The 26349-nt window shown below is 44.4% G+C and overlaps 1 protein-coding gene across 1 annotated transcript in view; it reads right to left on the bottom strand.

Moving 5' to 3' along the window:
• Positions 1 to 3023: 3023 nt before the first annotated feature.
• Positions 3024 to 26349, bottom strand: part of Tbc1d8-9 (TBC1 domain family member 8/9) — a 65819-nt gene continuing 42493 nt past the window's right edge. Inside the window, exons 20-29 of the mRNA XM_084604231.1 lie at positions 23852 to 24016; positions 22611 to 22721; positions 21075 to 21185; positions 20222 to 20360; positions 18358 to 18594; positions 16835 to 17047; positions 15811 to 15884; positions 15481 to 15571; positions 13146 to 13249; positions 3024 to 11857 (exon numbers count right to left, since the gene is read on the bottom strand). Coding sequence (XP_084460357.1) covers positions 11621 to 11857; positions 13146 to 13249; positions 15481 to 15571; positions 15811 to 15884; positions 16835 to 17047; positions 18358 to 18594; positions 20222 to 20360; positions 21075 to 21185; positions 22611 to 22721; positions 23852 to 24016 — 1482 coding nt within the window. The 3' untranslated portion in view covers positions 3024 to 11620. The remainder of the gene's footprint in view (positions 11858 to 13145; positions 13250 to 15480; positions 15572 to 15810; positions 15885 to 16834; positions 17048 to 18357; positions 18595 to 20221; positions 20361 to 21074; positions 21186 to 22610; positions 22722 to 23851; positions 24017 to 26349) is intronic.

The raw sequence follows: 26349 nt of genomic DNA, 5'->3' as shown, positions 1-26349 counted from the left end.
TCTCAAAATCTTTCTGGACGGTTTGTGCACATAAGGAGCTGGCCTTTCGTTCCTGTCTGTCACCTTCTTAGCATAATTGACAAAAAGGAGTCTGAGAAATTTCTCACGTATTAAAGAAGCGAACCTTGGCTATTGTCAATGCCTTCCGGGCAACTCAGCAAAGGTGAGTCCTCAAGTGCTGGCTAAATTAAGATTTGAAGGACTTCAAGGACATTTCTGTGGTAGGTGCACGACAACTTTTTCAAAAAAAAAAAAAAAAAAAGACACAACCTTGTCCAAGAGAGCTACAAACTCTGGTTTTGGATAATGCAGTCCGCTAGAATCTTGTCCTCGCAGAATAGTGTACATGGGGCTGCTTCTTTCGCTGGTTTCAAGAAGGATAGCACAAGCGTCACACCCGAAGTCACTGATTAACTTCAAAAATTTATCCAGCGACGTAAGCTAAACCAGAATACGTGACAGTGGGTAATGGGATGACAGGAGATACCATCACTTCTTTCAGTTCCTCGGTTACTGATTGCGGCAGAGCTGAAATGATTTCGTCGGTGTCGACACTAGGTGCCTAGGCGCGCAATACAGCGCGACATACAACTCATAGTCACCTCTGAATAAATAGCACAGAGAAAAGCTTTTTGTATCCATTATTGAGGAGTGTCCCTTGAGTAACAGTGGCGAATGTGTAATAAGCAAAGCATTCTACCAAAATAATGGGGCAGCGATTGCTCTCTAAGGCAGGCATTACTGCACAGATAGTTAAGGAACTATTATAGTTCAAAAACATACTAGAAAAAGAAAGAAAATATTGCTAGAAATTAGTGCTTGAAATAGATTTCCTGTTTTTTCACGAAATAATCATGATATCATGTAAACATATTTCATTAAACCAACGTTTATTTGCAAAATTTAAAATACAACACAAACCATTTGCTGGTCTATAAATTATAGCAAAATTGAAAACAAAACTTAAAAGCGTTAACTCTGACGTTATACTACTAATACTTTATGTCATGTAAGCATTGTGCAACTTACATTACATTTTTATAAAATTATTTTCATCTTCGGTGTTACCTCGGTGGTTTCTCATCTAGCGCTGAAAGACGGTTTTGCCATTGTTGCTGTTATGTTTGCCTTGAAGAAGCTTCGATGTGATCACTGCTCATTCACTTTTTTTATTCATCTTCTTGTACAGGCTTGGGCAAAAATTCAGATTAAAATGAACAAAAGTAGATGTCATGCCGCAATACATGTCATATGCTTGTCGAGCGTTTGCTGAGCGACAGTGTTTTTTAATATAAAGACTCCATTCACGTGTGTAGCACGCTGACAGGATGCGGCTGCAGCGTCTACCTTCTGTAATCTTTCATTTAGGGGCTGCACTTACCACGAAACGCGCGGGCGACAGCGCGAAACCAGGCAAAAGCCACCCGCCGCCACTGAAGCAGATGCGAAGCGAACAGTGAGCAGGTCGCGCCCCTTGCGGCGGCGGAGAGCGTGACTCAAGGAGAAAAGTTCCTATTGTTCACGCGGCGATTGAGAAGGCCGTAAGAAAGAGCGCGCGCTCTCTCCCTCGAGACCGGCCGTGGCCCAACCAAGGCCCAACTTCACACATGCACGGTCTGTTTCCTGAGCTGTTCCATATGCTTCATGCCCATATTTGCTCATGGGCACATTACCAAACATGAGTAGCTACGTGAATTTCGCGAAAAAGCAACGAATAATTTATATTTGAATGTTTTCTCCATTGCACTTTCGGTTTCGAGCGCCGAGAGATGAATGTGACGTCATAGATGCGTTGATGTCATGCGAGGCGTACAAAAACTGGATTATAATCGCTGCTTTGTTAATTTAATTCGCACGAATGCTTTTGCAAGCCTATCAAAAAGTTAAAATCGCAAAAACCATTCTTTTGCTCGTTTCATTGCATAACGTTAGTTATTTCTTAGCGGCCGGAACCGAAACCGAAACTGCCCGAGGTTAAAAAAAAAAAGGAATTATTCACCTAATGTATCTGCGTGGTGAATCTTGTCAGTGATCTATTCACTAAGTGGTGCAATGACAAAATGTAGGCGTAATAATAAAATCACTCATAGCCAGAGAAGCCTAGCTTGGCTTCCCAGTTCTTTTTACCAGTTGGATTCCAGTTGGATACGAACTGATCCCAACTGGAATTCAACTGGGAATTTGTGTGGTGAGGATTTTCGCCCTTTCCTGTACAAGCTAGTGACACCAGAGAAGACAAGCTAGACTTTGCTCAACAAACATCTTGTAATTACTCCATCAACCAATCGCACTAGAAAATAGTCAATATTGTAATGTTACACTCTATTAACATGTCTGAGGCATAAAAAGTATTTTGTTGCTTCATTGCCATTATCTTTTGTTTGCATAACGAAAAAAGCTTCTACAAATGGCCATTTCATTTCCTCGTTGCAAAGTAACAGTGGTCGGTGGTCATGAACATGAGCGGAATTTGTTAGACTATACAAAAGTACCTCAATTATACCCACAAAGTTTGCCTTTCTCTTTCAACGATCTCATAAGTATGCCAATTTTGAACTCTCCTCCAATCTCTATTGCCTAACAATAAACCGCACTTCTTTAATAAGCAGTGCCGTGAGGAGTGTTTTATTTTTGGCAATCAAAATAATGCTTAGCATGTCCATGAATGTTTGCTAAAAACAACTTCCTTTCAATTTTGGTTCTCAACAAAAGCTGAAAAATGTGTATACTATGGTCATGTTGGCTGCATACACTGACAGTACAAAAGTTTCCTTATAAAATGTCGCTTCATCAGTCCTTCTTTTTTTTTTTTTTTGTCAAATTAAAATTCGAATCTCTCATTTAGCCAATAATCTAGCATTCGATTCGATCGTTAAGGGCAAAATTGTTCACTTGTCCCTATAATCCGACTGCATGTTCTGGTTAGTAGCCGACAGCCCCTCCAGTTCATATCTATCGAAACAATGAACACAGCAATTTGTCAGAAGCAATAAAAAATGGCGAGAGAGCTGCGATATGTCAAGTACAACGTGCACGCTTTTATTGGCAACAGCTCTCACAATGCACAAATTCGGCCCTTGAAAGTGTGCTACTGTCCAGCTAAGCTAGAATGCAGAGCGCAACAAATAACGAGCACAGTTGCTCTTCGTCCGAATAAACTATTACAGGGTAGTAAACAAGGTGCAATATCTGGCCTTTCAAGGGTACATTCAACTTTTCCACTGCACAAGATGGGTATCATTTAACAGTACAAAAATACAAATCTGCATTTTACCCTGCTGCTGGTATACAATAAGCTATGGCAGGCCCAAGGTAGGTTCTTGTAAACTTTGCCGAACAACTGTTTCCACCTTTCCTTCGCTTGGCGAGTGCTGTCGCCTTCTGTACGGTACAGGCAGTGAACGTCCGATGCAAACGATCCACACCACAGCACGTGCACCGTGGGGTCTCTAAAGACACAGTCTTGAACCACACGATCAAAAGCTGTACCATCTTACTTGGACACTTGGGCTTACTTTGAGCATCTAGCCATACATTGCAGCACCAACATCGCTTAAGCAAGCAAGGTAAATGGCGGTGTCAAATGTCGACATCAAAGTAAAAATGAAGGTAGACACTGATTTTAACGATTCCTCAAGGAAATCCGCCACCAACACACTCGTACGCACAGTCCTGCACTTTTCCACAAGCTAGAGAGAAACGGCAACATAGCTCGTCAACATTAAAGCGAGCCAGTAAAAATAAAAGCAGCAATGACATAGACTACTGCACTCCCTGTGTCTGGAAGGGATCTTCTCTAATATCTGTGGCTTCTATAATACTACTGCCACGTCCATGATTCACAGCTTTAAATGAGGTTAGCAAACCTGCTTCTTGCAGTCAAAAAGGCCAGCAAAGGAGAAAAACAGATTCCAATTTGTTCCTCGTCTCAACAGTACCACAGTTATTTTCTACACTACAAAGACATATTCCCTTACATTCCAGCCAGTTGTTTCATCTAGTATATACCTATAAATGGTATGAGGGAAACAATTCACGTGTTCTCAAAGACCATGCCCTGCGTCACACCTCAGGTTGACAGCCTTGATGTGGAGAAAGACTAGCTTGGCTATAATGGCCCATAGTAGATTTTCCGGCATATCTTTAAGCTAGGCTTTTCATCTCAATATAATGCTATAAGTGTACACTTCATGCAACTTATGTACACTGTATTACAAGCAACAACTAACACATACTTAAAAAGCTTGTGCATTAGTCCATCCACAAAAGAGAGGCCACTACAAAAAGGAACATCTGAGAACGTGACTATCCCAAAATAGCCGCAGCAATAGGCATTTATTATCGGTTGCCTCTTGCACTGGCCACCACAACGTACAACAGAGGCAGCGACAACGTCACACAAACAAACATAGTGTCAAGATTTGCAGAGAATGCGTGGACCCGTAGTACATACCCTGGTACTTAACTAACACGAAAAGCAGCAGCAATAGAGTACAGCTTATTCCTTTAGGAGTTCACCCCACCATTACTTGTAGACAGCACTGAGGACAACATTGTGTGTGCTCCGTACGGAATTACCTAAGCGCAGCTCCACAACAACGTCCAGAAATAATTCTCGTAAGATGAAAAGAGCTATTCCAATAGCACTGCTTGTGTGCAGTGATAACAAAACTGCGGCCACAACAAACACAGGTTCACCTGACATCAAAGAATACTAATTCCCTGCATTCAAGCGCCAAAACTTTCTTCTTGTATTTAGAGCTTTAATGTAGAACCAGCAAAACATTTCGGTAGCATGTTTTCTTCTAGTTAACAATCAGCATGATCGTAACATACATGAATCACGACCACGCCACAAGATGTTTGCCTATAAAAGGTAGATAATTTATGACTGAAGGTATTTTCTCATGCCATGCGGCAATATACATATACTAATGTCTCACGTGTCATTACAAAAAAAAAGAAAAAAAAAAGAAAAAAAAAGAAACTAAAATCTTCAATAGCTTACAGGGAAACCTGGTAGATGCAATCTTGACAACTGAGGTCCTACCTAATACTTGCAAAGCAACCTTCGGCTCAATGCTACTTTGACACAACATACAGCCAAAAAAGCCAAGATGCCATTAATGACACAATACACTAATATAGCGACACAATGAAAACACTGGCCAAACCTGCCCACACTGAGGTTGGCATTCATATAGCAATATCAGCATCTCCAAAACCAACTAGGAGTTGAATTGCAATGACTGCATACTTCCAAAAATTTCCGATGTAATTTCACACACGGCTTTGATCACCATCTTTCTCAAACCTTTTCCAAGACATCCCAAAGGATAAACCTTTCAAGTAGCCAAGTTGAAAGCCAAGGCACTTGAGTAAGACTTGAAACAAGGAAAAAAAGATTAGCTGTGGACGTCAAAAGCATTAGCCTTTCGGAAAATATCTCTTCACACACTGCCTCAAATATACTAACACGCAAGTTGAAGCTAAAGCTACAAAATGAAGAAGTTTAACATTTTGAAGCGACACTCGGGCTATGAGAGACACTGTAATGGAGGGATTCCAAATAATTTCGACTAGGTGTCTGAAGCATGCACCGACATCCTACATCACACCGGCATATTTGCATTCCACCTCTATACCTATACGTGGCCTTGCCGCTAGCCCTGGTTAGTATACATGTTACAACATGCAAAACATGCTACCGAGACACTTTCTATAGTGGATCACCGATTTTAGTTTTGATACCAGTCATGATAGCCCCCTTTCAATGAAGGTAAAAAAAAAAAAAAAAAAAAAAAAAACACCTCCGGATATGTTTGGTGAGACGTTGGCGCACATCAAGGAACCTCATGTGCCCAAAATAATTTCAGCCTTCCACTACAACATCCTTCACGACCCATGCAGTGCCTTACAATTTAGGTGGTATTAAAACATGCTGAAAAAATGCCAATTGGTATTTCCGAATCTCCAGGCAGAGCAAATTACTTTGTGTATATACAACAGAGACTCGGACGCCGGGGGGGTCAAACAAATATCCGATTGTGATAAGCATGTAACTTCTAGGACATTTGAAATGCAGAGCATATTCCGACTGTGTTAGTTAGGAACGATGCCACTTTTAAGCTTTTACGTACACCAAATAAAATGGTACCGTCCCGACAAAAAGCTTTCACTGACTGACTGCAGTCCCAGAGCATGATCACTGGAACTAGAACAGGGCATGCACAAACATCCTTAAACAACATGTGTATTGTTTGCGTGCATACTATTTTTATTTTTAAGCTCATGTTTTGCTTTATATCAACTAAAATGCCTTTAAACTAATTCATTTCCTTGCCCAATGTTCCATTCACTGGCCATTAGTGTAGTTTATAATATTGATGGAGCTTTTACCATGTGCCTACTAGGCAGCATATGTTGTGGATTATCTATCTTGTATTTGTCAGTTTGGCATTATCACTTCCTGGTTTGTTGAGGGTAAGCTTCATAACGGAAAGAGCCACAACAGCCACAACAAAGAACAAAAAGAAAAATGGCATTCATGCATTTAATTCTTTGTGTTTAATGCATATTTATGTTGAACGCAGTTTAGAATATGCCTTCTCATAAGTTAAAAATAAATAGTACAGCCTAGATGTCAACAAGGAAAAATGGCATCCATGCATTTAATTCTTTGTGTTTAATGCATATTTGTGTTGAACACATTTTAGGATATGCCTTCTCATAAGTTAAGAATAAATAGTACAGCCTAGATGTCAACTGCGGTGATCACTGCAAGACCTCTGGATGTGACATCTATACTACATCATTTCCTGTTTACAAAGAGAGGCAGATATAGCACAAGTGCAGTACAGCCGTCTTGACTAAACGGCTGTTAAGAACGGCAACTCGGAACCATCAACTGCAAACCACAAATTTCCGAATTTCAGCAGCATCGTATTTCTGACCTTTAGCCTCTTTGTTCTCTTAAGTGCTTGCACGTAAATATGTAAAATAAACCTTCAAGTCTGCTAGTTTTCTTAAAGCCTGCCCTTCGTCATACCTTATCACCTGTGGCGAAGTCTTCCGGCTCCTGTCCCAAACATTTCAGGGCAAAGTTTGACGATTAACTCTTCCTCTCCTTTTTTCCTCTAGAACAGTGAAAGCCTGAGGTCTAAAAATTGAGGCCAAGAGCTAGGGTACCACAGTTATAGATACCAGTAAGACGACCTTTCAACATCTTTGTATTTGTTCTTAAAAGTCATCCTCTTATTTCAAAATGTTTTTAAAAATATTTTTACTTCGAGGAGAGCCTTGGTAAACCGCCTAGGAGTCATGCACTAAGTGATATTTTATCCTGCAAACAATTTGAAGGCAAGGAACCAGCTTTCTGAACTGCTCAACTATCAATATGTTTGCGGTACTGAGTAAATAATCTCATTCATATTGTATGAGGTGTGGTATTACTTTAGCAGGGAACATTTGCTAGCTATTCCTTACTTCATTCTATTTTAGGGATAAAACAGGCTTTCAGCATGGTATACATCGCCCCCCTACCGCGAGGCGTATGTGCACATACCAGATATTTGCACACACCGAGCTACGCGGTAACTTCATGACAATGCACAGTAAGCGAGAATGCAAAACATGCAACGTTTAATAGGGTTAAACCATTAAAATAATACTGCCATTATAAAAAAAATATTATAGATCAAGACAAAATATTGATAATAAATAAACAAATAACAATAACAACCCAGCAACCCCCTTTCCCCAAAGCTCAAACAAAATTTCAGAGTCCCTGCCTGCGGGCTTTCAGCTTTTCTGCTAGTTGTTGCACTTTGTTTATCAAGATAACAACCAGTAGTGATAGCCTTCAGGCAGCGTGCTTTTCTTATTAATGCGTAAGCACTGTATGGCTGAGTGAGTGGGTTTCATGTAGGCGTGACCTAGTCGGCGGTGTAAAAGAGGAATTAGTTGGCATAGCGGAAAATGAATGGTACCATCGGATAGAGCGCAAAAGGAAAGCTATTCAAGTGACAAAATGGTTGATGTGGGTTAATTAGTTAAATAATTGGAGCCAATTAAGTCAATCAGACATCGAAATAGCCAGGAGGGACAATGTCGATGTACAATGGGGGTCACATGGTACTTGACTTCCGGTGACGTAGGCCTAACGTTTGGTGGTGGGAAAGTTGAAATGTCTGAACGTGAACGAGTGGGAAAGGGCGTAACTTGCGTGCACGAAAGTGGGTGGGAATGGCAGGAAAGTGTGAAAAATTCCGAGAGCACTGCAGAAATTCAAAAGCCCGAGCGTTACTGCTGCACATGGTACATCACGCGCCCCTTGTGGAACACAACCAGTGTTCCGTTGAATGCATCAAAGTTCACCGGCGTTCTATAATTGGTTTATAGGAAAGGAAAGGTCTCGCAGAATCCCGCTGACACATCTCGCAAACAATACAGTAACGCTCAGGCTTACGCATTTCTTCATTGCAGACTCTGCAGTCATTTTGGAAAAGTTTTTGCAAATAGTATACCATCCGCAACTCGTTCCCTTACTTCCTTGCCAGGTAGTGAGTGGTGCCATCTATATAAAAGCCAGCAAACAACACTTTTCGTATAACTCACCATACTATCACAATGCTATTGGCAGCAATATGCAATGATAAGGAAACACAAAGAACTGGGGAAAGAACTGGTATAAATTACAGACTCTTACCGGTGTACTTTTGTTTGTGCTAACTCACATAAATGTATCTGGAGCCAGAGAAAAGGCATGTTGGGGTGCGCTATTCTTGGCAAGCCTCAAAGTATGTACCGGGTCTGACATTAATCCACAAAAGCAAGATCAAACTCTATTTCAATAGCGGCTACCACGGCAATAAACAAGTATTTGTGCACACTTAGATGTGCAAGCGGAATGTTGGCCGAATGAAGTACGAATCTGTGGCTTCAAGCAAAATCCACCTCAGCATATGGGCCCTTGAGCACTCGCACAAAGTTAGACACGTACAGTTGGAGCAGAAAATATACTATCTCCACACACTGTGGTGCCCTCTATGCAACCATGACTAGGTCCTTGAAACTCCAGCTTGAACTACCAACTACAAAAGTGTAGACAAAGTTAATGCACAATCATGTTCAAATTATTTCAGATATAATGATCAATGCTGTATTGGCAAAACTACAAAGACTGAACTACTTCAGATAGCTGCTGCTACGATCATTTCGTATCCACAAAAAAAGACGGTATTTGCACCAACAGCCTACACGAGCATTAATATTTGTCACGCAGTTAAAATGGTCTTTTGCAATTATGGACGACATGGGTCACGTCTTGTGTAGTAAAATATATGCAAACCGCATTCATCTACGACTACTTTGATGAGCAAATACGTCGTCAAAGTCTCTTCCTAATAAATCTTCGAAGTGAGCTCTTAACAAGTGCATCTCGACTGCTCACATGTGCACAGTTCAAGGCAGTTTCAGACCTCACTGGGGCTGTAGCAGCTTTGCGATGTGTGAATGCTGCTGTGTATTATGGTGCATAAGCAACTAAGGCTATCATGCGCCAGTGAATGCTGTTGGCCAGCTTTCAATCTTCGGGTCCGTGCAATGCACGCAACTTCTTCGGCCTGGCATAAGAGGGCATTCGCTTACAAGTGCAATGCAAGAATAACTCATCTCCTTGGGTCTCCACGTGCAAAGTGAAATGTGCCACCAAATCGTGCCAAAGAAAATAATACACAGCCATGCTTTAGCCAACAAGTGCCTACCTCACCCGAGAAAGAGCAGCGAGACATGTCAATCAAACACTCGCATTAAAGGCATGCAAACTTGAGTAGGCTGCTACCTATTAGAGGCACCTCCAAGAGATGTGTGAGCATAACAAAACGTGCGCGCCGTTTACGTGAAGACGGCTTTGATCACAAACATGCAGAATGCAAACAATACCATTCTGTGCAGCTTCACACGATTCTACAAGGTATACAAAAGAATGACAATAATAAATGGCCACGAAAGAAAAAGCTCGTCTGAATCAACGTCGTCGAGAACGAATTCTAAGCACAAACGAGCAAAACGAATCAGTGTGTCCTCAAGAGTCTGACGCTATGAAATTGAGCAATGAATTTGCAGCGACAGAAGCAGGGAATGAGGCGACACCTCTGGAAAAGCATGCGGTCGCCATTGAAAGAACAGCTACGACCTGTTGAGACAAATTCGTAGAAGAAATCGTGGCAATAAACAAGAGCCTTAGAAGCGAGTGTAGCATTACGTTAGGTCTCCACAGCAGTTTGCAAACGAGTGGTTACCAAGTATTCTGAAGTTTATGATCAGCGCATGTGAGATGCAACTCGTGTGGCGAACTGCACGATCAAGTAGTAATTCCCGACCCCTTCTAAACCTCTGGTTGGCCGAGTGTCGGCCAATTGCAGTACACTAGCGATGCGGGCAGCAGAGAGCATTGCACACAAAACTATGGGAACAGGAGACATAACAGAGCTGCTAGAGTGAACTAAAAAAAACACTGGTCAAATATTCGGTCAGCACAAACCTGCCACACATCACAGTCTACGTTTAATCCCACAACTTGTCATGTAAGAGAGCACAATAAGGCTTTGAATGAAAGACCAAGCGAGCAGCAGCCAGTGCTGCGCAAGATTTTGTTACTTCCACGGAGTCAGAATTTGTCCCCCTGGCTTCACGACACTTGTGTATGCTGCGACAGCACCTTTGCATAATGACTAACATAAGCACCTTTTACAGAGAGGTGTAAAATGAGCACGCGAGCCTTATCTTTACTGCTGCATCACACAGTTCCAAATGAGAGAACAGCTAGCTCTGGCACTGAACAAGAAGAGAAAGCACTCTCATCATTGCGATAATGTCTACTGACAAGTGGATTCCATAGATGTGCTAAAATTGTACCCTGGACATCATCTAATTTAAACCTGCTTCACAAACACCCGTAGACTGTACCATTAAGTGCAGACCAGATCTCTCAACACCCAGTAATGAATATCAATATGCACAGCCCAGGGGTTTTACAGGCCGCCCCAGCTACAGTCATTTGGCGGGAAGCGTCGTCTGGGTCTGAAAGGCTAAGGCAAAGCTGAATGATGGACGACTACTGCACTGCAGTAGTCCTCTCCAAACAGTGGCACTACAAGCTCAGCTTTCCTCTTAGCCTAGCTCCCAATATGGCTGAGTGAAAGTTCTTGGTGCCCGAAACCAGCATGACGCACAGCGTTTAGGGCAACTAGCTGTGTTGTCTCGCACAAACACCGCATGACAAGACTCTTGTCTGCCACAGAGCTGTCGGCTTAAGCACGTCACCAACAGCACTGCACGAATTCCGCAACTGCTGCTATAGTGACCGAGTTGCATCGTACAAATTTTCGAAATAGATTTAGACACTGCAGCTGTCAACACATAAACAACGCTAGCAGCCTAGCACTCAAAGATCATGTCCATTTACACAAAATTTACAGTGTGGCACAAGGACAGTCACGCACAAACATGTGCTGCAACACCGATTTCAAGTGGACTCGACGACACGACACCATTCGCACGGATTGTCTCTTGTCTCGGTGCACCACTTCGGGACTACTGTGGATTGTCACTATAGACTTTAGACGCGTACGGGTCCCGTGAGCGGAGGTGTGCTCGAGGTTCGCTGCCGGAATCGGCTGCTCTGGAGCCCCTCCAGCGCAGCGGAAACGGATGTCTTGGCGTCGAAGAAGTGCACCAGCAGTTCTTCCTTGTGCATGCAGGCACGGAACTGCTGGAAACTGATGCACCAGTGCTGGTCCCACATGGCTGAAGAGACGCTTGCCACCGCACCACTGTCGTCCCCCCGTGGCCCCTCCTGGATCAGAGTGGGTTGGATACACACAGACATCAAGCGAGGGCATATGATGGAACTGAATGAAATACAGTCAAACCTCACTATAACGAACACGGATATAGCGAATTATTGGATAAAACAAACTAAAATCAAAGTTTGGTTGGTCTAAAGAAAAATTTCAAAATCTGACACTAGATCGGTTTAACGAAGCAGTTTTTTGCATTAAAACGGCAAAAAATGCATGAAGGAACCGGAAAAAACACCAAGAAATGCAATTTTTCAATCAATCAAGTCGCCCGCCGCAGAAGTGTTTTAAATGCCCGCGCGATCGTGTGCCGCGTCATTTAGCGGCGGCGACAAAAGCTACTGCCAACGGTTTATGGCCTCCGAGATCACACCCCTGCGCGCGGTGATCTCGAAGGCCTCTTGATGATAAGATGAAAGCTCTTAATATTCACCCACAAGCACCTAGACAGCTACCTAGTAATTTGTGTCTGAATATCTTCATGGGTGTTGGTTCTCCCAGCTTGGGCACTGAAAGCACTGCTCTCTTTCCTCTTGGCTTTTTACCGTATAAGCAAACACATACTCATCATCATCACCAGCCAGCAAAGGCCTCTCCCATATTTTTTAAATTAACCTGGTTTCCTGTGCTAGCTGCATCCACTTTACCCTTCCCTTAGAATCCAATTTGTTACCTAATCGACCATCGGTTGTCCCCACTACACACTACATGCACTGCCCATGCCCATCTCTTCTTCTTGATTTCCTCTGACCTACACTGCACGCTTCTTATCTCTCAACATTATACCTACCATTTTTCGTTCCATGCCCTCTGTGTTGTTTCTCAACTTAAGTAGAAGTATTTTACTTAGCTCCACGTTTCAGCCCCATAGGTGAGTACAGGTAACAGGCAACTCTTATATATATTCTTGCTCCTTGAGGGATACTGGTAAGCTGCTAGTCACTGAATATCGCCATTTCTTACAAGAGTTCTCTTTTGTACTGTCATTGACTAAAGTGCACTTTTCTTGTGCCCGCTGCTGCATTTTTATGCATTTCTTTTTTCTAGCATCTTCTTTTTTTCTCCTTAGAGAGTGCGAAATAAGCTGCCTATCCCTGTGTCACTCCGCCCCATGCAACACATTCACTGAAGGCCCGTACAGAAGAATGTGCATAAAATAAACAACTGCGCCAAGCATGCTACCGCTGCCTTCCACGAAGTCTTCAACAGCAGCTCCTACAGCACATGTCACAGTGCCCCCTTGAGACACATGGACAAGCAATTTCTAGTACTAATCAGTCTCACCGTCTGCTGCGTCCCATCCCCTGCTGACTGATGACCCAAGGAGTTGTCCTCATGCTTGGCCTTTGCCTCGTGGTTCAGCTCTCCCATCTGAAGCAGCTCCGTTCCTGTTGAGACATAACAGAAGCCGAAGAAATAAATAAACCAGCATAAAACACAAGCGAAAAGAGACAGAATTCTTTTCACCTTCCTGCAGCAAACAGTTGACTGAGTGATAGGAAGAACGAATGCAACCTTTTGCAATTTTGAGCAACTGGGTACCAAACATGCAGCATAAACAATAACCGATTTTCTTGAATGCTATAAGCATCAGGGTTAGTTTAAAGCAGCGTTTCTCAAATGGGGATCCGTGGGTGAGGGGACTTTTGGGGTTAGCGATACCTGCGCCAACAGAAAAAAAAAAAAGAAAGGACGCGCGACAGCTCTGGCCTGGCCAGGCACAGTTTTGCAGGGTTAAAATTCCTACAGTTCAAAGAAGACTTTAGTTTCCCAAAGCAAAAGAAACAGAAGAGGAGTGCAAAACAGAGAGAGCGTCTAGGGCATTTGTTGATGTGGGCATCGGTGGAACTCAAGCTCTCGCCGCACTGCTAGAAGGGGCTGCAATGTGAAACATCCCGGGCGTCCAACGAATGAGCATCACGGTTTGGGAGGAGTCTAATCCCTTCTAGTCGCATGCATACCGGTGCCCGCTGACGCGTCACCTTGTCCCCACACCCTCTGCAGGCACGGCACTTATCAAGTGCGTGTTGTTTAGAGGCCAGTGTAGCCTTTACTGAATTCCATTTCTGTGACCTGCTCCCAGAACTTCGGAAACAGTTTGCACAAGATCGCCGCACGAATGAAGTGTCAGCATGCCTCACACTGCATGCGCGTGCTTAAAGGTATACTGAACAAAGATCCAACAATATTGAGAAAGCACCACAATTGCATTCTTAAGACATGATTACACTAGTACAGACACATTATTCGGGTTAGTTGTGAGCGAATGGCTGTATTTTTGACGTTTTCTGAGCGTCCGCCGGGTCAGAGGCAGCGCGCTCCAGACTGTGAGCCGGCGGGTGTGACTTCACGACTACCCTCAGCAATGTCATGGCCCCGCGATCCCGCCGCCGCCGCCCCCGCACCTGAAGTTGGTTGACCGGCTACATGCAGTGTTGGTTCCCCTCCATCGCGCCGTACGCAATGCTGCGAAGTGTGGAATGCTGCACACGAGGGAGGTTGAGAGGGGGACGCGTGCGGAGGGCGCATATTGCGGACAATTGTTTGCGCGGTGGGAGAAAACAATGAATTGTGCGCAGAAACACGAGCAGCAAAAAAAAAAGCACGTCTGTCCCTGCGCTTTGCGAGTGCCACTGGGTAAAGCAAAAATAATAGTGTGACCGGCCGCGACGGGGGATGTGATATCCGGTTTTGTCAGAGCTTTCACAGGAGCCCGTTAGGTGCAGCGATTTGAGAAATATTCATTAAAATACTTACTTTCCGCTCATTTCTGTTCATAAAATGGATTGTTTTGGTCACTCCCAATGCGATAGCTACCATCTGCGCTGAAAATCTCAGCGGCAATTTTTTTATTCAGTATACCTTTAATGTTCATACGTGGTGTGAAGTACACATAGACACTTCCTTGCTAAACTCGTGCACCGTTCTCGTTGACAACTGTGACAACTCAAGCCGCTTCACCGTTCATAACACGCAACCGACTGTTGTGTAAGCTGTAGTCTGCCTCCATAGTGGCGGCAGCTGCGCCATTTGCACTGACCAACTGAACCAGCACAATGGCTGCACTTTTTTTTTAATGAATGGCATCAAGGGGGCCATGTTTCACCGCCAAAACGAATGATGAAGCATGGCATCACAGTTCATGTAGCGCAGGCAAATTGAACGGACCTATACCTGCACAACAGTGCTTTCATGCTCTTGTTCCAGACTTTTTGATTTGGCAAGCTGGGCTCTGTGACTCAGTTTTACCACATCATCAGCTTGATGACATGCTGATGAGAACTTAGCTCCAAATATTGACTGGAAAAAAAGCGGTTATATAGTACTATAATGTAGTCAGTCAAAAGTTATGACAAGATGCAGGCTGAAACCTAATGATGTGATTGGATAGAAGTGGTCTGTTGACCACTCCTTTCAATTAGTATGTGGCTATCAGAAGATGAAATAGCAACTTTTTGCAGTGAAATTCATGTTTCTTTTCTTTCTTTTTCTTTAGAATCTCAAGACGTTGATCAACCTTATCACATTGCTGCTCAAAGCTCACATGAAGCTTTGAGTTGGAGTGCAGAAAATAAAACAGATGAGGCATGCACCCCAGTTGCAGCATGTGGGAGAGTACCTGTGCATGCAAGGGCATGGTAGAAGTCCTGCTCTTCTGGGTGTCCCACAAACAGGTTGTACACACTCTGCCACATCTGCACAAACTGCTCCTGCACAAACAGAAGACACTCAGGAGGAGGAAATAAAAAAGAAATAAAATAGAACTAGAAAGAAAATGAACACCTCAAAAGTACAATTGACAGCAGTGCCCCTTGCATATCTTACTCCTCATAATGGCCATTGGTGATGCCATACCTTCCCAGAAAATTTACGATGCCATAAAGTAGTAATTTATGAAAACCATTTATCGGCATATGCTTCTTGCACTGTGGCATTCACAACACCATACCTGGTTCATGTTAGGAAGAGTCATGTCCGGTGGCTTGCTTGAAGACCGAGAAGGATCTCCCCCACTGTTTCCGTCTAACCGCAACAAAAAGAAGGAAAAATATAGAGAATTACAGGTGACCGTTACCACAGCCAAACCTGCCAGACCGAGAAAAAAATAGTCCACTCACACCAACATACAACAGAATTAATTCATCCCAGGAAAACAAAGAGTCACACAAAACTTAATGCAATTGCTTAATTTCTGTTTGCATTTTGGATGGTTTAAATGGTCAGAGGTATGCCTAAATAGTGTCAAAATTGGACTGAGATGTGAACATGTCTGCTTAATGGTGATAAACAGGTTAATATCATGACAAGTAGATACTATGGCAGTATGCCAGTTATAAATCTCATGTTGGATGTGCAGTTTGCTTTGTGCCCTAGCACATGATTGCCCAACACGAGTTGCACAACTTGCAGCTCAAAATGGAGCAAGCCAGCACTCCCAAATTGCAATTAGAACCACCACAGGACAAGGCCATCTGATGGATGAATAGTAGCATTTTTTTCCTCCACAAAATTATTCACTTCTAGAAAACAAGAGGTTTTCCCCAATCATTCCATCAAGACAATCATTTTTAGGCAAGGCAAATCCACTGGCCTTGAACCCTGGCTGAGGTCTTTTAAATGCCATTTCCACGTGAAAATTGATGAGCGAACTCATTTGCTCGATCCTAATGCAGTCATTTTTTTTTTCTGGAATAAAACAGGGGTCCCCACAACTTGCACGCAAGCACCTTTTTTTTTCTGGAACAAAAAAGAAGTCCCCACATTTTGCATGCCGGAATTATTTTTTTTTTTCCGGAATAAGAAAGAAGTCCCCACAACTTGAATGCTGGGTCAAGTGGACAGAGGCGAACCTGCTTAACTTCGGTCTTCCTCTTTCTAGATGTCAGGAACAAGACACAAGTGGGAGCGACATGCATTTTAGGACAGCGCAAATATGGCAGCAGGCATCAGGAACCTAAAGGCGGCACCCTTACAACTGCTGCTGAGTGAGGCTGAGCCGAAGATGGAGTCGACGTCTCGAACCCGCTGAAGAACTACGTCGAGAAGCTCCATGCGCTGTTGAAGTTGCTGTTGTTGCTGTGAACCGTGTGCGCCGCTGCTGGCCTGTGACAGGACCTGATCAATGGAGGTGGCCTCCTCGAGGGAGCTGAAGTACTCCTCGGCCTCTGTGGCGACTTCTGTGCTCTCTGCGGTGGGGGAAGGGGGCAGTGATATGGTTACGAAGAGTGTCAGCAATAAGCTTTATACCAGCTGCTCAGCAAAAGTCACATATGACGCCCCTACAAGCACTGCTGTTCGCTGCTTTATTTCTTGTCATACAATATTTATTTGCAAAGCGATGCACACTACAAAGCATTTTGATTGACCAGGTTAGATCTGAAGTGCTCACTTTGTGCTGGTCCTGATTGTCAAAACTCTCTAGGCTGATACCATAGTTATTTGCGTAAATAACAAATTCGCATAACGAACCCATCACCCAATTTTGTTGTTGACTATTAACTTCCCGAAACAAGCCATTTAGGCAACATTTAAGCTCTGCCTTTAAGGGTACGAGGCGGCAACATTCACTGATACTGTCAGCAGTTCCACTCGCCGACGCAGACCCGGACACCGTTCAGTCTTTCACAATAGCAATCATAATGTGAAATACCATATGGTATACTTATTAAATGTGACAGCATGTTGCCTATGTGTGTGACTGTTACTGGTTGAGCGCTTTCCACAGCATGCCACAGTTCTGCTTCTGAATCCATGTCGACGAGGGGACTGTCATGACCACATAGTCCCGACCTCAATTGCCAACTGCTGCCCTTCCTGCAGCATGTAGATAACGTCACGGAGCGTTTCACTTTTGATGATAGCTAGTTATGGGGGTAGCACTCATGTTGATAACGTCACGAAGCAATTCCCATTCGATGACAGCTAGTTATGGGGGTAGCACTCATGTTCACTCATGTTGATAACATCACGGAGCGTTTCGCATTCGATGACAGCTAGTTATGGGGGTAGCACTCATGAAAAATATGGCAGAGTGCCAAGACACTGCGGTGTACGTGAATGAAGATCCGCAAGGAAAGCTGCAGACAAGGCATCAATGTAGTTGTGTTACACCGTTAAAGGCAGCGCTTAAGTATCCCCCCAATTTTTCTTTAGGTTTCCAATGAAAAAGCACTAAAGCGATAAAGGTTTTTTTGACTTCCCATATCTGCACAGACTGCAGTTGCCCAATGTGGGCTCAGCCCTAGTTCGCACAGCCTAAATATCTGCTTTAGCCAAGGTCTAAAATCCTGGACATTTGTCCAACACTACTTGCCATTCTGACAGTCAGCTTAGCGGCTCTTCACTATGGTAACATTCACTCCAACTGAAACCATGACCTTCGCACTCAGCAACCACAGAAGAAAGGCTACCCCCTATAAGAACCGCTAAACTACACCTCCTTCCGGCGACACAACGAGGAAGCCATTTAGTGGACCAGCGATGATGCCACACTGACCCTGCTCGGGTGTGTCATCCGCGGAATCCCGCTGTGGGTCCTCGACGTCACCCGGCTGGCAGACCACCAGGTGAGCACCGTAGAGTAGCCGCAGCCGGTCGTCCATGTCTCCCCGCGAGGACATGGCCAAGATGCGGCAGAAGTCGGCCACGCTCACCCAGCCGTCACAGTCGGCGTCAGCCAGCCGGAAGAGGCGCACGCCCAGACGACGCGGATGCTCCCCTTGGCTCCACGGCCCTTGTGTGGAGGAGATAAAAAGATCACGGTTTGGATCGTTGCACTGAGAGGTACCTAAACAGGTGATGATCTATTTATCTGCAAAATGAAAGGCACCACCCATTTCATCTCAAAACATTATGCTTTCGATTTGATACTAACAGTTTTCTTTCAAGCTTTTTTTTTTGCAATGACCGAGCTCAAAACCTTACATGCAAACAAAGGAAGTGATGCTGGGAACCCTCAAGCTGCCCTGCCAGGAGGACAGTCTTGAATAAGTTGCTAAAGAAGTATGAGCACCTAATTTAAGCTTCACATTTTCTTCTTTCTAATGATGCAGAAGACATTAGTATGCATGAGTGATTCCAAGATGTTCTCTCATGACCAGTCAGTAATGCATAGCTGAATTTTCTCTCAAGCTGCTCTCGTTTCAATAATGGTTGGTCTGGAATGAATGATGGCTGTGACGTGTAAAGCGTGATTAGGTTTCATTGAATTCGAGTAGAGGAGCAGCCAGTGCCGATGGCAGGCATCAATCTCTCCTAAAAACTGCACGAAAATAACAAAAAAAAAAAAAAAAAGGTGCGAGTAGGTCCCACGACACATACAAAAACTGTGACACAATCGTGATATGTCATTTTAATTTGCTACAACTCCTAAGCCAACATGATTCAAGGGCCACAATGACAGCAAATGACGTGTCAGCAATAATAATGCAGTTTGTTTTTTTCATAACTATGTGACCTAAAGCTACCTTTGCCATTGCAGCTACCATTCAGTTGTTGACTTCAAAAACAAAACAGCATCACAAGAAATCTGTTTATAAATTATTTAGCAGTCATCGGGAAGTACCATGTAGTGATCCGTAAATACCAATACTAATGCCAAATGTATCATTTAAATGAAGAAAACCTGCAAGCGAAAATTTGGCCCCTTAAATCTCACTGCGAGTTGAGGGGTTGTTTTTCGTGCCCTCCTTAACCATTCGAATACCAACCACATTCAATGTAAGTTACAACTGCCAAGCCCCGGTAGGAGTTCACGAAGTGGTGGAAGTGCATCAGTGCTCAAAAGTTGTTTTGCTTTGGGACCAATGAAAATAGCAGAGTATCCCAAATGTGAGCACGCATTTGGTAATCCGTACGACGATGCCCCGATTTCCAATAGCCAATAAATAACAATTATATCTAACCTTCCTATACTTCCAGCCTGACTGTCATTTGTTCTGCTAAGCTAATTTGCATTTTACCTTCTTCTGCTCTGGCATCAGTACACAAAAAGATGCAACGTTTAGACTTGGGAACACCCTGAATATACAATTCATTGATGTCGAAAGAAAGCATGCATTCTTCATCTCACTGAAGCTGCTATTCAGCAGACCACACCAGGAGAGGCCAAGAAGCTCTTCTGAAATTGTTTCTTGTATTTACTATTATGGCCTTTTTTCTATCCTATTTTTCGCTAGTAACTTAGCATTTTGACAGTGCCTTCATAAAGAAGTGGCAGCCATTCAATCTGCCAAGGCAGATTTTCTTTTGCCCCAAAAATTCTCCGTAATGTGCAAGACTACGGGAATGAAAGTCTCAAAAAGGTGCCCGCTACAACTCTCGCTCGTTCCCCTTGCCTTGCATATCTCTGGAGGACTCACCCATGGCCCCTAGGAAGCTGAGGAACTGGTCCATGTCCAGATGGAACAGCTGCTCGCCGTAGGGGGCGCCACTGTCCACGCTGGGTGGCGCCATACCCGGAGGTCCCGTACCCCAGCTATGTTGGCTCAGCTGCTGCTCCTGCACGCAGTCGAAGGACGCATAGGGGAGGAGGAGAAGGGCATGTTAGTGAACCCCTTCCCGCTTGTTCCAGTGCTTCGCATCTCGCCACGAGTCCAGAGCATTACGCTCGTGATGACCCCTTGCAAAGCTGCGTCTACCTGGTCTGCTGCTACTTCCACACCAATCTCCAAACTCTAGGCTCAACCAATACAATAGGCAAATCAAAGAAAAGGTGAGGCACAAACAGAAAGAAGGAAGACCGATATCCTGATACAGCTGCAGAAAGCCATCTATTGTGGTTCTCCTCAAGCCTTCACAAACTGTAGCTGTCATTGAGATTGCTACCACACAAAGGAAAAGATTTTCTTTCTGCGCAGAAACTTCGACGCCTCTCGACACAAGTCCTATGACAGGTAGGATGACAGTTTCACCATTACTGCATTTCTTGACGTCAGGCGAAACCAATGACATGCATTATATCATGTTCCTTGTAGATAAAATTTCTTCTAAGTACAAAAAAACTGACAAAAGATTCTAGGCATATTTGAATTCACCACTTCAAAATACACGTGCCTTGAAAATTTCACCTCTGTGATTTCATTAACAGTAACTTTTTAGTCTAAGAACCTCTTTCTCCCATCAGCTAGAACTCCCATCCAGTTCGAACCAATGCTCTGGCCCCATCAACACCAAGTGGGGGGGGGGGGGGGGGGGGGGGGGGGGTGCACCTACCCTGATGAGAGCGACCAGGTCACTGAGCTCCTCCGGCGTGAGCAGGGCCGAGATGCGTGGGTCCAGGCTCAGGCTGCGCAGCACGTTCTTCACGCTCGTGTCCTGAAGACCCTGCACATATATGTACAGTCGACGTCACCCTTGTGTAGAGCGCTCGAGAAAGACATATCGGGCTACAAAAACCAAAAATAGATTCCAGCTTCAGACTTCTGGGCTAGGTGCTAGTGTCTATCTTGGTTGTGGCTATCTGTGGCACCACTTTCAGTAGAGTGTTGTCGCAAGAACCTACCGGCTGCGGCCGATATCTGGCCTGATTTACCGGGACTGTGGCTCCCGAGTGCTCTACACAAGGATGACGTCGACTGTACATAGTGGGATAAGTGCCCCAGCTGAGAACATTCCGTGCAGATTTACCAGGGCCAAATTATCAACCCTGTAATGCTTGGCCCATCATCTGTGATAATGAGCGTACAAATAACATCAATCGTTTTAATTTATGCTTGAAAAACTCCATATATTAGTATGATGATTGCAGAAATGGCCTTTTTCACCATAAAATAATCAAAGCAAGGTCCAAGTGTTGGCTGTCATAAACTACAAGCAAGGAATTATGTTGGCTTTACGCAATGCTGTTCCGGATTGAAAGTGGACTTAATTAATTGCAAATTTCGTTATTTTAATTTGACTCAACTCTTGCTTATGGCAGCATAAGCAAAAATCAATGTCTCCCAATAAAAACCGCACATTATGTAAAATTCGACAGCTTGTAACCTTTTTTAAAAGCGCAACGGCAGCGAGATGAGTGGCACCCAGATGTTACCACATTGCCTGGCTACATCAGCCGTATCGGGATTCCCCTACGCCTCCCAATGGTAGAGTCACCCTATTGTAAACACTCTATTCATACAGAATTCCCAGAATTTCATAATGAAAGCTATAAACTAGTTTCTTGTATTATGTTAGACCAGTGGTTTCCAGCCTCAAATGGATTTTGAAAAAGGTGCCATGGAACCACATGTGTCACGGCTTCTTTCATGCCTTCAATCATACCCAGTCCAACAGGTACACAAGAAAGGAGAATGTGATCAAAGGGTACCTCGAGAAATGCCTAAATTCAACTAATAACGAGTGGCTGTAGAGTGGAACAGCAAGCAATGAACAATTGCTGCACGATCAGAACCAAATTGAAGTGGGTAAAAGAAAGTTGAGAGTGGTGGGCTGTGAGGCATGCATAGAGGCACACAAAAAAGCACTCCGAAGAACCCCCGGGTTACGGTCCAAGACCGGCCACCACGATAGCCACCCCAAATTAATCCAGATGTTCGCGCTAGTTGGTGATGTTGTACGACTGGAAAAAACTCTTCCCCTACCCCCTCTCCCATAATTACAAAAAAAAAAAAAAGAGGCAGCCCAGGCCTAGAGCGAAACACCGCAAGTGAGAGTGATGCATTTTCCTGTCTCCAGTGTGCCATGTTTTTACAGAAACAGCACACCAGAGTTTGAAGAAGGAAGAAGCATTATCCACTGAGGACTTGCCTGCACCACGCTCAGCCTGTGCTTGAGGCGCAGCTTCTCAATCATGCTGGACGTGAGGAAGCCATACTTGCTGTACGACTCGTACACCAACGTCGAAATCTCCACAGTCACCTGCGAGGGAATGGACCAGAGTCGAGAGAGGCGAGGCGCAACGCTGCCACCTGTAGCTGCGTAGGATAAGAGGTCAGTGACCTTAAACGAGGGTAGAAAAAGCAGTCATCAGTACCAGTTCAACTTGTGGAGACATGGTGGGTTGGCATTGCTATCATAATCTATCACTATCATCAGGCAGACTACTTTCCTTTCTGCTACACCTAATGTTCTGTCACAGGCGCCAGATTTCGGTGCAAACTGCGCACAGATGTATATAAGTTGAGCTAAATGAACCCAGGTACTAAGTAAAACTGTAGCCACCACTTTAAAGCATTCCACAGCAGAAACAAATACTGGAACAGTTCAGCTAAATTGGGTCTTCACAACGCAAGGATGTGGTTCAGTTAGCATTGGTTCACTGTGAAAAAAATTAGTTCAATGCCGCTGAACTGAATATAGAGCGAAAGCATTAGCTGCGGGTGACCGAGCGTTCTTCTCCTCGTTTTCTTCTCCTTCAGCCCATATATAAAGCCCCGCTTTAACCAAGCCGTATAAAGGTGCATTAGTGGCCTATAGGGGTAACGTGATTGCCAGGGTCCTGGCAGGCTGATTCTGACATAACCGTCCCAGTGAAACGAGAGACCCAAGTTGGCAGCTCCTGCCAGGGAACCACGAACACGGCACACAGCGACGAGCCGTTAGACCTGGCATAGTATTGCTTTCGCAATAAAAGTGTGCTGCTTGAAGGTACAGAGCACTTCAGCAGTGATGACTGACACAGAAGAAGGCGAGACAAGACGTGAACTGGTTTGCTTATTAGGAAAAAAATCAGCAGTTAGCGTGCACTTCTTGTTGTTCATCAGTCGCTGCAACCTTGGTGCTCTATAATAGTTTTCTCGCGCTTTCAGGGAGTAGATTGTCCATCAAGGGCTCTCAGCACACAAGTCATTTCCTGCAATCTACTTTCCCACGTCAGTTGAGCTTCGACCTTGACCTTTGGTGGGAGCATAGCTACCCAAAGTGGTTGTGGCTTTATTCCAACTTGACCTCGAAGCTGTCTGAAGGTCATCAGAAGCACATGGTGACCTTGGCTCGTGTAGCGACGCTATCGCTTGAAAACTTAAGTGAGTGAGAGTGGCCCTACACACCTTGGCAGGTGTCGTGGACGCTGACCGGGAGCAGAGAGCAGCCTGTGGGTTGTGGACGTTCTCGAGGTAGTCGCACAGCACCATCATCGCCTCGCCATCGTCCTTGCAGCTCATCAGCCGCTCCTGGTTGGCCTCGAGCACAGCCAGCGCCACCTGGAACACCACCTGAGCAAAACAGAGACAGCTTAATGCCAGGGAGCAAGGCAGCAAACACAAAGTGGGAATGCCACATTAATGCTTTGCAGCCTTTAACAGGACACCCCAACTCATCCAGTCCATCATCACTGATTTAAAGGGACACTAAAGAGAAAACTGAAGTGGGCTTGCATCGATAGAATGCCAATCCCTGATTACAAAAAATCCACTCTTACTTGTTGAAAACAGAGTTGTTATAAGGTAGTAACGAGGAAGAACAGAAATACAGGTATCGCCGCCACAGCCGAAACTCGCAACTACAAATCATGTGATACGCTCGGGATCCCGGAGGCTGACAAATGTGAATTAGGTTGCCCGTTTGAATGCGGTCATAGGTTTTGTCTCGAATATGATAACACGCTTCTATCATACGTAAACGGCGGTGAGAAGACAACATGAACGTTGCAAGGCAAATAAAAAAAGTATACTTGGAGGCGCCACAGGCGCCCACGTCAGTTTCGGTTGTTTCGGCTCAGGCACTTCGTGCATACTCAGATAGTTTCAAGTTTGGACCTGCAGTGCCTGAATTACGAACTTGGAGCAGCAGATGCGCCTGGCTCGTTCACATTTGAGCTTTTGGAGGCGCGAGTGAGCGAAATTCGCTGCCGCCGACACGCTCCTTCATTCAAACTTCTGAGCCAACATATCGCTGCCGTCGCCGCTTCGACTGCGAGCTCCCGTTAACCCTGACCTGATCGCTCTACTACAGTTACATACACCACGAAAAGCATACATATGCTAAGTGCCGAAGGAAAAACGCATTATCATTCAATTGTTCACTAAATTATGGCACGTCTGACCCACATACTGCGGCAACAAGACCTCCAACGTGCTATTTGCAGGCATCGTAAACAAAAAGGGCATACTTGCCGCTCATACAAAGGAGAGCGTCGATCTATTGCTCTGGTCGCCCGGCGAAAAAAAGGACCTCGGGTATAAAAAGCAAAAACTAAAAATAACGAAGCATCACAAATACATTAAAAAATGTAAAAAAAAAATTGATTTCTAGAAAAAAAAAAAACTGCCACCACCAGCGGGATTCGAACACACCACTGCGCACTCTGTAGCATTCAGCGCTAACCACTTGGCTATGCCGCGCCTCAGGGAGCTGGAAATATTTCTGCATATTATGTCATGGCAGCATTTATAATGGAACATGTTTCGAGGTGTACAGGCCATTGCTGCCGGTCTAAAAATTACAACTTTTTGACCATCGGAGCATGCTGCCTACTCTCACGACTTGCAACTAATGTTCTGGATGCCTATGCACACTAAATTGTGCACTGGAACCATTTTAACATGTGGAATTTCACAGCGCTGGCAAATTTAGGGGCGCGGGCTCTTCGGTCATGCTCTGCTACCGTGGACGTAATTTTCGCTGAACACGGAGCTTTAGCACAATCCTTGAAGGAAAAAAGTGCGACGAAGCTTCAAAACTGGCAAGCGCAGCAGCGAGGACACTATTTTGCTGGTAACTAAATCTTATTTGTATGTAAACATTTCGGGTAGCGTTGCGATGACCAAGGCCTCGACTTGTTCATACGTAGTGCAAGAAGGAGCGCAAAGGCTTGAGAAACATGTAAATTATTATGCATTACAAGCGCTCTATGTTTTATTTTCTTCCTTTATGGGCCCATCGCTCAGTAAATTACTCTCTTCATCGTTTTATTTATTTCGGCTGTCGCCGTCACTTATGGTGAGCCGATGGTCGATTGCGAGTACGCTGTTGCCATGTTGGCCCCTGAGGGATGCGACGCCGCGGGCCGTGCCGGCTCGCTAGCAATCACAGAGTCTCCGCTTACGCCATAGTGTGCGTCACTCTACCCCAATTATGTAGTTGGAAGAAACAGTTGGAATTCGACCGGCGGGAAGAAGAAAAAAAACCTCAACTTCTTATCACAAATATCTCAGCAATTATTCAATTTTTTTGCTGCCGGATATGCGGCGACAGTGTCACCAAATGTAGTTTATTTGATTTTCATAGCATCTTTGGGTGTCTTTAGTGTCCCTTTAAGTGGTGCTCCTTTTTTACTGAGAAGAAACTTCATGCAGCTGTTCTTGGTAAAAACGATTGCGCAGGTCCTCTTGGCTGCATTAATGCATGCCAAAAGACCCATTTATTGACGAGGAAATCGAACTCCAAGATTGGAAAAGACTGAATGGCCTGCCACCCCACTCAGTCTCATGACACCAGCAAAGGACTCCACGATTGCAACTCAGAAGTTAATGCTATACTCCGTTTCATACATCAGGTGCAACGCAGCGAAAGCTACGCAAGTAGTCCGCAAGATAAAAAACAGGAG

This window comes from Amblyomma maculatum, chromosome 5, assembly GCF_055883805.1.
Source record: "Amblyomma maculatum isolate TAMU_Amacu chromosome 5, ASM5588380v1, whole genome shotgun sequence".
In the NCBI taxonomy this organism is placed as follows: Eukaryota; Metazoa; Arthropoda; class Arachnida; order Ixodida; family Ixodidae; genus Amblyomma; species Amblyomma maculatum.
The sequence above is the reverse complement of the archived record's forward strand: the minus strand, read 5'-3'. Positions and strand labels throughout refer to the sequence as shown.